Genomic DNA, 12,340 nt, shown 5'->3' on the forward strand with positions numbered 1-12,340 from the left:
TATTTTAAAACAATTGTTTTAAATTGATTTTGTTTTTGCATGTTTTTATTTATCGTATTTCAATGGTTTAATAATATTTAGACCTGATGAATGGTATTGTTTAATTTTCATCTTGTGTACATTGTCTTCTAAAGTCAATGTGATTGATAGTATTACTGTTTACTAAAGAACAGTTTTCAGTATATTATTATCAGGGTATATTTATCAATATTTTGGTCATTAAATAGAATGTTTTAACAGATTGATTTATTTGCAATCTAATAATTTATATTGCAATGAGTGTGTGTACTTAGATTCAGCCTTCTAAGTTGAATTATTGTGCATATTTTCCCTGTATATATATATAGCACCAACTCAGTTTACATTTGATTGACAAGTGGGCTTACTGTCAGCTCATTGAACAGCTGTTTTCATACATACTGTATATAGGTCAGGAATTTTCCCACGCTCCTTGTAAACACTGTATACTCTAGTGGAGAGTGTACTTCAGTAATGTGAATTGCTGGTATTTTTTAGTCAAGGGGGTACTATAGTAGGGATTGTTCATTTAAATTTTTGTGTTATATGTTTAAAATGTCAGGAGCCATTTTTTTCAACAGAGGTAAGTATGTAACAGGGTATTCACTCTGACACTAATCCTTTAATATTACTAACCCATGCAAGAATGTGAGCGAGTATCAGTGGTGAGTGAATGAGTTACTAACACTGCATGTTTTTATGTGAGATGTTTTAACTATAGAGTTTAAATGATTTTATACCCTAGTTTATGATCATTCCATCATAAAGTCTCGTAAGAGATAGATGTTGGCATTTTCCATTTGTCAGCATATATTTATTTTAAAACTTAAGTCCTCAGGTCGCTGGTGAGTTTACTTTTATTGTTAATATAATAACATTGTATTGTATTGTATTGCTAATTGTAATATAAATGAATTTGATTATTATGTATTTCATTGCAATGTTTAATTATTGCAATTTGAATTAGTTATTCATAATTGTTGTTGTATTATTTTTCAGGCCATCATTTTCAATATTATAGACATCTATAAAATAAAGAATATATACGACAACCCACTTGTGTTCTCTATACACAACCCGGCTACATATATTTGACTAGCCCTTGATCTTCCATTAATGTTACATTAAAAATAAACGACTTGTCAATGTTAACTTGTATGCAATTTTGCTTAAGATGCTTAAAATAATGCATTTTCTTGTATGATGTACATGCTAGTAGCATAATTTCCACTGTAGAAACTGCTTCCAAATTTAAATTGAGTATGTGATTTATTCATGTAACTTGAGAGTAAAAACATGTTTTTTAACAACGTTTGTCAAGAAATCAAATCGACAAACAAAGTTGTTTGACAACCGAATGTACTTACATTTACATGTCGATTAAATTAGGCGCAACTTAATCATTATTCAATATTGAAATGGGGCCTACTGATGGCTAATACGGCTGGTGCTAAGAAATGACAATTATCGGGGACACAGTTTTTGTACAAGCATGTTGAAATATTTGTTTTCTCTTTTATTCTCATTTTGGACGTTCTTTTACTCCGTTGATTGACAATAGCATACTCTTCGTAATCATGGATACAATTAATATTCACATTTGAATAATTTTAAATAAAAACGAATTTGGTTCGGAATGTTCTCTCATTTTTTTAAATAGTTTTTAGTAATAAGTGTATCATTGATAATTTGTATGCGTTTATAGAGCAAGGCAATCAAACTAGTCCTTTTTTAAATGTAACATGGCAACATTTTACTGATCTCACATAGAGCTAGTCCACCAAGGAAGCGCTTGTCTCGATTGCAAATTCCAAGTTATTTGTAAATTCTCATTAATTGTCGGAAATTCCTCATATTGATTATTGCTCGTACACATAAAGTTGTCCGAAACGATTGCGTTTCATTTACGAAATAATCTGTCATTATTATACAAAAATCTTTTATTTAAACAAATATACCATTTAAAAACAATTGAACATTAAACTTGTGTGCTGAATATGTCAAACTTGATTCAAAGCTGTGTGGGTTGCGCAGTCAATTATACAAATACAAAAAAAACCTGATCCAATAATTAAGATGAATTAAAACAATGTGTAACAGCGAAATAATTAGCCATATGGTATTTTGAATTATGTACGCTTTTCAATATCAACAATGTTTTGATATTGAGTGTAAATCATTTAAATCATCATAGTTGCTAGTGTTGGATATTAACGCATAAGAGAGTTAAAAAAAATAACGGCGCCAGGATATGTCACTAGACACAGGCAAGCGCTATTTTGGCAGTAATTTATTAAATATCATTATTATATATTTAGCTATCGGTCATTATAGCAATCTTAAATTTGCACTTAAACAGACGTGTTTTCCAAAATACGCAAAATAAACTATTTGTCAGCAAGATTGATATTCCTAAATATCACGCATTCGTGCAAACATGAACATATGGGACATTAAACTAAAAATGTTCACGTTACAGTGAGCCATGCGCAGCAATATCCGTTTTCCCAAAACAATTCTTGAATATTAATATAAAACAAATGCATTTGGCGTTGACGTTTCTTATTTAATTAACATTCATTTTTAACCGTAATGTTAAAGCGTATGTATGTTTCATTAAGCCACACACCTTGAAATGAAAAACATGCTAATAAATACATATAGATGCAATTTGAAAGTGTGCTAAATTGTCATTAAATCTATAGACTAGTAAGCAAGTTTGTTTTTTTAAATTATAAAACCGAAAGTAGCATTTTATACGTAGACGTCCATTTCGACAAACACGATTATTTTTAAGTTTTAAAGCGCAAAAAAGACGGATTTCTACCTTGTAACCACCAGATATATTCTAATTGCCATAGATTTAATTAGATCTTTAGCCTAGTTAGCAAGTAATTTATTATTTAAAACGGTACCGCTTTTAAAACCGAAAGTAGGATTTCTAGACGTGTACATCTTTTGACAAACGCGATTTTTTTTTAAAGTTTTAAAGCGCAAAAAAGACGGATTTCTACCTTGTAACCACCAGATATATTCTAATTGACATAGATAAAATATGTTTTTTATTTATACTTAAATTTACTAGGCCGTATATTTCATGTCAAGGCGTGTGGCTTTAAAGGAATACATATGATATTCAATTTTAGAAATAAGTGCGTATACTTGTTTAATTTGCTGCGTAAGCATGACGCTGGCCTAATATCTAAGCAACCGCTTTATAAAATAATTATAGCCGAGTTCAGTATTTTGTTCTGCAATTTCAAACTAATTAATAACAAGTATCTTTCCAAACTATAAAGTCCAATTGCTATATTTCTGACCTAAACGATATATCTAATACACTTATTTGTATGTAACTAGTTTCTTCATTATTTTCATGAATAGAAAAAAACGTATAGCTCTATAAAACATATTTTGTGAAGTTAATTACAGACGAAATTCGTCTTAAATGCTCAACTATTTAGTTATGCACTCTTGCTAACCTGTGATTTCGATTTTCCGTTAGCTATTATGTTTGCAAATATTGATAGCTTTCTTAAAATGAAGATTCTTTAATAAGGGTATAGTTCTTAGTTAAGAATAATTTAGGATATTTGCTATGTGTTTTGATTTTAGGAAATATTCAGGAAAATGTGTTCATGGGCATCGAACCATCTTGTTCTAGGCATCAAACCATCATTGACATTGATACATCATGGCATCAGCAGCAAATCATCGACTAAATGTCAACAAACAACCGTGTAATCCAACGAACGTAACATCCGCATCAAACCTTCGTGTCATCAAATTAGAAACATAGTATTATCAGTATTAAAACTTCACGAAATCTCCATCTGTCCATCGTATTATCGGCATAAGACCGTTGTGTAATCGTAATCGAACAATCGTTACTTAGCAATTAAACAATGGTAATCTGTTCAACAATACATCGCGCCATAGTCATAAAATAATCGTGCCATCCCCGTGCAACCGTCCTTTAAACGATCGTCTAACCATCGTATCAGCAAGATATATCCATCGTGTCTTAGGCATCAAATATTCGTGTTCTCATAATCAAACGATTTTGTCACCATCATTAAATATTCATACGATCTATAAATACTCAACGAGTTTCCATGCCATCGAATATTCATGCCAACCCATTTTCTCATTCATAGTGTGTCCTCAAACGATCGTTTTATCAAACCACCATGCCCTCGTTATTTAGCCAATCTGTTATAGTGTTCTGTCTTAAAAACACCCCAAAGGAGAGCGTTTTAAATACAGAAGCATATTAGAGTCAAGCGAAGTATGAGGTTTTGACGCTCATGTTTTATCACTCAGTCACGATTCCACACAGTATATACTAGCGATATCACTCTTGTACATTGAATAGTCTTGGTCGTCATTGTTTTCGTTCTATTATGTTACATATGATGATGTGAGACCAGATTATGCGCTAAATATGCAAGCGGATAAAAACACAATACGCGTAGCAATATCGGCTTATAACATTTGATCACTTTAGTGAGCAAACTAGTTTTGTATTGTTATACAACGTTCAAGATATTAAACTTAAAGGGCAAATGTAATATATGTATTTTGGTGATACATACACAATCGCAAATAACACGAACAATAATAATCCCATACAACTTCACACACGACCCTCATGCTACTTTAAATCCTATCATATAGCAGTATTTAGCTAAAGAAAGTATAATTAAATGTTAAGTTGAACAAAACTTATATGCATCATCATAAGCAGTATTTAGCTAAATACATTATAATTTACATGTTTAAATGAACAAAACTAATATGCATCATCATAATATTGGTTATCGTCATACCTGCATACCAATATTTACTATCATATTAATGACAACGATGCAAACATTTATACAAATAAATAAGCATAAGTTAACGCAAGTGTGGATGTACGCGTTGAGGTTAACGCATTTGCTTGCGTATGACTAACATAAGAAACATTTTCCTACCTCAATTGTTTAATGTTATAAACAGTCAAAAGTGGATGTTAAACTAACTCTGTACTTACCCTGGCATTTTGCAACGTACTCGTCTTGTCCTGGCGCTGTTGTGTTATCGGTGTCGGTGTATTTCGAACATTGTGTCTTGTTAATAAGATCATTAACTTTTGTTAATATCTCAATACTACAAACTTGCTGATCTTCTTTTATATCTATTCTTGCATCTTCGAGAGCACGTCGATTAGCTATTGCAGTTTCCTCAATGAGCGAGGCTAGATTTGTTTCAGACGACTTCGTTTCTCTACTCAGAAATGATGTATGTCTCTTAATTACAGTAGTGGTGTGTACTCTTACTAAAGTGTGTATGTTGCAACGTTCCCGGAAAAAAGTGTAAGATAAATATGTGACAATACCTAATAATGTGAATAAACATACTGGAGTTAATAAGATGGTAACAGACGTATTCATGAAAAGACACGTCTGTGTTTCATTTGAAAGTTCTTTTAATTCCATATTTTCCATCACCGGCATGATGTTCAGATATCAGCGAAATCGTAGTCCACAGTCCTCCTGAAATTACAAACATCATAATTATTGTGTAACTACTACTACCACTACCAGTACGGCGACGACGACGAAGATGACAACAGATTTAAGGGGTGAATGTTCACTCTAGTATTTATTGAGCATAAGTTCTTTTCAAGTGTCGTTAACAATATGTTGTCACATTACCGTGTTAATATGCACATGTAATTTATTTTCAATTGATTGATTTTTACTCTTAATGATACAAACAGAAACAACACACTGTTTCTTTTTAAAGAAAACTCTTATTCGTTGTATAAAATAAATAAATTTCAGTATTTGTTGTTGATAGTATTTCTGAATGGATATATAAATAATTAGTCAAAGACGATTACCTGCTTAAAAACATTACACGCAGATAACATAAAATGATATCACTTAGTTTGCAACATTTACGCATTAGCAAAATACATTTCTTATAAAGTACGATAAGAAAATATGTTAATAATAAGATGGCATGATCTTAACAAACTACAAACAAATCAATTCAGTTACGTGACATGTAGAATCTCATGATATAATATATACTATAAGTTCACTAGTATTTGCTACATACATGAAGAAAAGTAAGACAAATGCTAGTTAGATGCATTATTTTACTTTATATTTGAGTCGCATACAGATGTTAAACACGGTTTTAAAATCATGTATATATATATATAGAAGTTATTTGGAAGAAATGTGCCATTGTAACTAATTCCATTTATAATACAACATATCAACACACGAAATACAATTAATATACGACTATCAGTACTTTAAATATAGATTATCTATTTGTTGATATTCTCGGGTTAATGCGTACGCCTATGTTCGTTGATGACAAAGTTACCGCGTGCTAACTTAAGAATGGTTAACACAGAAATTATCTGGGGCAGAAGAAAGTTTTACACGTACAAAACGACATGATACAATAACATATTAAATAAAAGATCTATCAAAATAATTAATAAAACTAGTTCGGTTATTTACTTAAACAAATGCAAATGTCACTCAATAGTTTTTGTTTATTTTTTATTTTTGATAACCAATAAAACTTTATAATACACGTGAGTTCATAATGCAAAGCACGTGATCATTTAAGTGATCATATAAGCATTTTCACCGCCATGCGCACCGTGAACATTCAATACATAAGAAGTAATTTTATTCTACGAATGCACATGTTATTGTCTAATGTGATTAAATAATGTAACAATGTACATAATTGTATTCAGTTAAAGAGTGTAGTTTTATGTACAAGAATAATAAACGTTAAGTCTTTGTTTAGTATAGAAAGATTGGAGTTCATTTTGTACATCGACGTTTGCGTTCGATATTTTTAAAGAATTGTTGGAAGATAATTGTAACCAACAAAGGGCCTTTTTATCACAATTGTATCATACTAACCGTTTTTCAAGTTTACAAACTTATTCGGTATCAATATCTGAAGACATGTACTACGTTGACAACTCAGACATACGTTAAGTGAGTTAAGGTAAATAATTTACCTTGTATATTATTGTATCGAGGTATTGTATCAGAATCAAACTTTACTTAAATATTGAGTTATTCATTCGGCCATTAGAGTGGTTACATGCTTTTACTAAAAGTTGACCTGGTGACATGTTTTTTGAAATTCGGCTTAATTATTGTAATGGATAAAATTATTTGAGTCATAATGTTGCTTCTACAGTAATAACAGGATTGTTGTAAAAGTTTACCCATTGACCTATTGTTGGACGAAATAATCCAGATATAGACTATGGATAATTATTATGCCGATAGTTTTTCAAATGTAGAGTCATAAACAGTTTCAGACGCAAGCCTTATATTGTTTAGATAAACAGTCTGATCAACTTTCATTTAGATTGAATACAGCATGTTGCCTGTAGAGAGGTAACGAGCTAAACGTTGACCGCGCCCACTGCTTGGCGACGGTCATGGGTGATCACAATTACTCACTTTTAAAAGTGAGTGCTCAGAATAGCCTAACGTGAGAATTTCATAACACTGGACCGGTATTTCGTCACTAGTAATCCAAGCCTTGACACAATATCCATTTACGTCTTTGTAAATTATCAATGTCGTCGGACAAACACAACTTACCAGGGCAAATCAAGGAAAAATACGATATTATATCATATCGCTATCACGATAACAATTATCTTACTTTACGACTAAAAACATCTTGCTCTAAAAATATAAAATAATAAAACGCTGATTCGAATAAATATGTGTATACTTATAAAAAGCTAGCATAATTAAAATAAGACTAAGTATTTAAATATGTAAATATGAAAGAAAGCTAAACGCTTGCACATTTTTTATAATAGTTGAAAGTCTTGTAAAACTCAAATTAAAATGCACTATAAGTGTAAATGTCAATTACAATCCAAATGGATGCGTCATCCAAAATAGTTTAGACTTATGTATTATTTTTTTCTTGACAATATCGTATGACCTACCTTCAAACATTGACTGATGTAACAACTGATATAACGTGATAAAAAACTATAATGGACAGGGTTATATCAGGAAGATATCAATCAAGTGGCATGATGAAGTATTTAAATCAGTTTCTATATTGAAAAGAAATCCCATAACGTCAAGATACGCATTTACGTTTAGTATGCAGCAATATTGATAAAACTCATTTAAGCACGTGCATATTTACATATAATTATACATACATTTTCATTACTCTTATTGACAGAACATTAGTCTTCGCATTTTTATCTTCACTTTCTCTCTGTATATATATTTATATAAAATAAGACGTGTACAATTCTTGTGAAACATCAATTATACGGGCATACCGGAGATTTAATTGAAAATACGTGTTTTATTCACCATTTTGAGATTTGCCGGGGCGCTTTGAATTGGGAAAAATGAATCATCCTTTTAACTTCAATAGGGAAATTCAGCATTTATTGTTGTTCTTTGTTGTGCATACACATACACATACTATCAAATTGACGATAAAATTAGTGTTTACATTTTCATAGATTTCAATTAAGTTGAGAAACTCGGATTCAAATGACCCCTGGTCTGAAATTTTTAGGAGTCATAAAAACATTTTAGCGCGCCTAAATTAATGTCATCGTGTTAAGCCACAAGAGGAAGTGACACATCACTTTAAATGTTTAAGGGCTTAATAAAGATATGATTTTTTAATAAACAGTTTCCTAATATCGAAACAAAATTATGAACAATATGCACTAGATATAAAACTTGTAATGCATCCGAACTTCAATAACAATGTTGCAATACAGAGTAAAAAGACAACGATTAATAATCAATAGCAATTAGCTGATAACACAATTTCAACATTAAGAGGTAAATTCATTCATAAGTTATGTGACACACGTGCGTCCCTGTTTGCATTAATTTTTTATGTAACACATATCGGACCCTGTTTGTGTTATGTTTTATGTGACACACATTCGACCCTGTTTGCATTCATTATTTATGCAACACATATTCGACCCTGTTTGCATTAATTATTTATGTGACACACATGAGGCCCTGTTTACATTAGTGATTTATGTAACACATATTCGACCCTGTTTGCATAAATCATTTATGTGTCACACATGAGGCCCTGTTTGAAAGATGTTATTGTGTATATCATTAATACACTTTTACATGTACAACTATTTATGACAAACTCACAACACATATCTTACTTTATGGAGTCTGACACTAGATACTCTAGTTATTTTCACCATGCAATCTGAAATTTAAACAACGTAAATTGCATTTTTAAGGAATGTTTTGTTTAAATTATTAAGGTCTTCCATTTTGATTAATATTATTCGAATGCTAAGAAACAGTTTTCGCACAATTTGATCAAATAGATAAACAATAAACATTTTTTTTCGTATAAACCATAAGCAAACAGAGATTATGTGAAAACATTCGCGCTTAAGTTACTAAGTTTCCGTAAGGTTTCAAATTGTGAACGCATGTCTTTTTAACCAAACACATCTAACACCAAAGTCACAACACACTAGAGAATTGTAATAATCATGGCAAATCAAATGGCTTCGATTTGACAATTAAACAAAACAAATTGTAACAATACCAGTCAAATGGTAAATATTTTGAAATAAATAAGCCAACTTTATGATGTTAAGATGTTGTTATAAGTTTATAGACGTAATTTTCCGTAATTTAGAAATTAAAGTCATTTGCTTATATTTGATATTATTATATTGTTAAAATGTGTTCCAAGTGAAATCACTGAGTGATGGGGATTATTACTTAAATAAGGGTGCGTCCATGTATGTAATTAACTATTTTTTGTACTTTGACATAAGCCATTGTAATGATGTACTATATTCGTGACTGTGCATTACAATATGATAAGTGGTAATGTGTGATTAGTTTTCATTGTATGAAATAAAATAATTAACTAATTATTATTTTAGAATACCAGTTTTCGCCAACCGACAAACGAAAACTATTATGCCAAAAAAATGTTGTCCCAGTGTACGCTCTCTACACAAGGTATCGATAACCATACATAATTCGTTGAAAATAGCAAACACATTTCTATACATTAATGTATTACATGTATGCTTAAGAATTTAATATCCATTTCATAACCATACTTCACAGATTAAAGATCACAGTGTATAAGCCTGTAAATAATATGAATGCTTACATAAATATTATCCGATTAAACATATGTTTCCTGTAATAACGATTAATACATAAGGAAACATACCTGCACACTATCTACTCCTTTGCGAATATATACATGTATCGGCACGCTATCTTTTCTTACTGCAATACATTTTGTGACAAGTTAATCATACTCTCGCGAAAAAATCGCCTATTAAGAAGGAACGTTTTGATTTTACGATTCCTTTTTTATTTGGTCGCTATCGCGAGCTTGGGTTTACATATTACTGGAGATAGAAGTTTGATAAATGTATACGCCCACAGAGGATTTAAAAAATGATTTGAATTATTATATGTTAGTATAATTATACAAACTAATTGAAATTCAAGCTTCAATAATTCAAAAAGGTGCGCATAAAATGCATGCACACTAGTATTGCATAATAAAACCCATGTTTAAATAGCAGCTTTATGATGATTCTGAAACGTGACTGCGAGACTTTGAGACACAAACAAACTCAAGTCACCACCAACACCATCATCATCATCATCATCATCATCATTATCATTATCATCATCATCATCACCATTACCATCATCATCAACATCATCATCATTATGATCATCATAATCATCATCATCATCATCATTATCATCATTATCGTCGTTGTCGTCATCGTCAAGATCATCGTCAACATCATCGTCATCATCATCAACATTATCGTCCAGATCATCGTCAAAATCATTGTTAACACCATTATCATCATCATTATTGTCATCATCATCAAAATCGTAGTCAACACCTTCGTCAACATCATCATCAACACACCGTCAACACCATCGTCAACATCATCGTCATTATCATAATACTTATATAATGATATCAACATCATTATGGTCATCATAATAAAAATACTTCAACTCTACACAATCATTTATGCCACTTACACAATACTTATCAGTTACGCTATAATCAAAACAAAAATTCTGATACAGTTTCACGACGATTTTTCAAAACATATGACTTATGTAATGTTTTACTATACCCATAAAAGGAAAACTTCCACGATCCCTGACTGCCATTTTTTTTTTTCCTGACCGGAAACATTTTTAAAATGAGCCTTACTATTTTTTTAACCAATCTTCTCAGCAAGTTGCATGATTTTTACAAATTTCAGCATATTGATCTTTAGAAAACTCCTATTCGCCCTGGTGGCAATTGTTTTCAACGCCCCGAAACCATTCTGATTTTACATGGTAACCTCGCGTTTGTACACGCGTGACTCAGGTGAGATAAACAAACGAGGCGAATGGTCTTAAATAGCACTGTGTGCCATACAACATTCTTTGAAAATGTAAACATTATCATATAATTTGTTCTTTCACAACCTGGGTATAAAAGAAGAACATACACTTGGAATGGACATTGTTAACAACTTCAAATAATTATTACCTAAATTGCATTTTCTAACTTTGTTTTACGACTTAGCCAATTCAGTTAAACATTTCAATAAGTAATAAGTACAGGGGGTCAAGTACAATTTGACACCATGTATCAATCGTTATATGTAATACAGTGCAAGATATAACGTCATTTGACCATACCAGGTTGTACTAAAGTGATTATTATTCTAGCAGAAACAAGAAGGTGATGGTATCCCTCAAGCGCTTATCGGAGTTTAAGATAAACACATTGACGAAACTCAACCAGATTAACTAGCTTTTGGACATGTGTGACCCAGATTTGAACTTACCTCGGTTGGTTTAGATAAACGATCTGACAAGTTTTGTCAAAAGAGTTTATAATGGTAACACATTTTTTTCTAAAATTGACCCGATTGCAAAGGACACGCGTGACAATTGTTAAACTTGATATAGGTAGTGCAAGATTAAATATTCTGACCAAGTTCCGTGATGTTTGAATAACAAATGTGGATTCTGGAATAGTAACAACGTTTTTCTAAGATTTGACTTCGTGTCTTTTATTTTAACGCACGCGACCCACATTCATAATGTACTTAAATATTGAGTCATAAATGGGGCCACTATATCGAGGGGTTAGAGTCAGAACGTGGTAAGTGCAATTTTTATAAAAAATCACTTTTTTGCACATTTAGAAAGCTATTCAAATACTCTTCAATTTGCACTATTCCCTGGAATCA

General features: G+C 31.2%; 2 protein-coding genes and 1 long non-coding RNA gene across 9 annotated transcripts in view; 2 read left to right on the plus strand and 1 right to left on the minus strand.

Moving 5' to 3' along the window:
* The window catches only part of LOC127843709 (endonuclease/exonuclease/phosphatase family domain-containing protein 1-like), a 560,124-nt gene that overhangs the window by 64,262 nt on the left and 483,522 nt on the right, over window positions 1-12,340 (plus strand). The gene's annotated exons all lie outside the window — the stretch shown is intronic.
* LOC127843721 (uncharacterized) overlaps window positions 1-12,340 on the plus strand; it is a 238,962-nt gene that overhangs the window by 31,411 nt on the left and 195,211 nt on the right. The gene's annotated exons all lie outside the window — the stretch shown is intronic.
* Window positions 1-12,340, minus strand: part of LOC127843705 (uncharacterized) — a 253,090-nt gene that overhangs the window by 24,462 nt on the left and 216,288 nt on the right. For 2 of the 7 annotated variants that reach the window (XM_052373437.1, XM_052373436.1), the window contains one exon: window positions 5,054-5,555. The exons of the other annotated variants lie outside the window; for them this stretch is intronic. In XM_052373437.1, coding sequence (XP_052229397.1) covers window positions 5,054-5,516 — 463 coding nt within the window. In that variant the 5' untranslated portion in view covers window positions 5,517-5,555. The remainder of the gene's footprint in view (window positions 1-5,053; window positions 5,556-12,340) is intronic. 7 annotated transcript variants of the gene reach the window in all.

The sequence above is a fragment of the Dreissena polymorpha genome, chromosome 9 (genome assembly GCF_020536995.1).
Source record: "Dreissena polymorpha isolate Duluth1 chromosome 9, UMN_Dpol_1.0, whole genome shotgun sequence".
Classification (NCBI taxonomy): Eukaryota; Metazoa; Mollusca; class Bivalvia; order Myida; family Dreissenidae; genus Dreissena; species Dreissena polymorpha.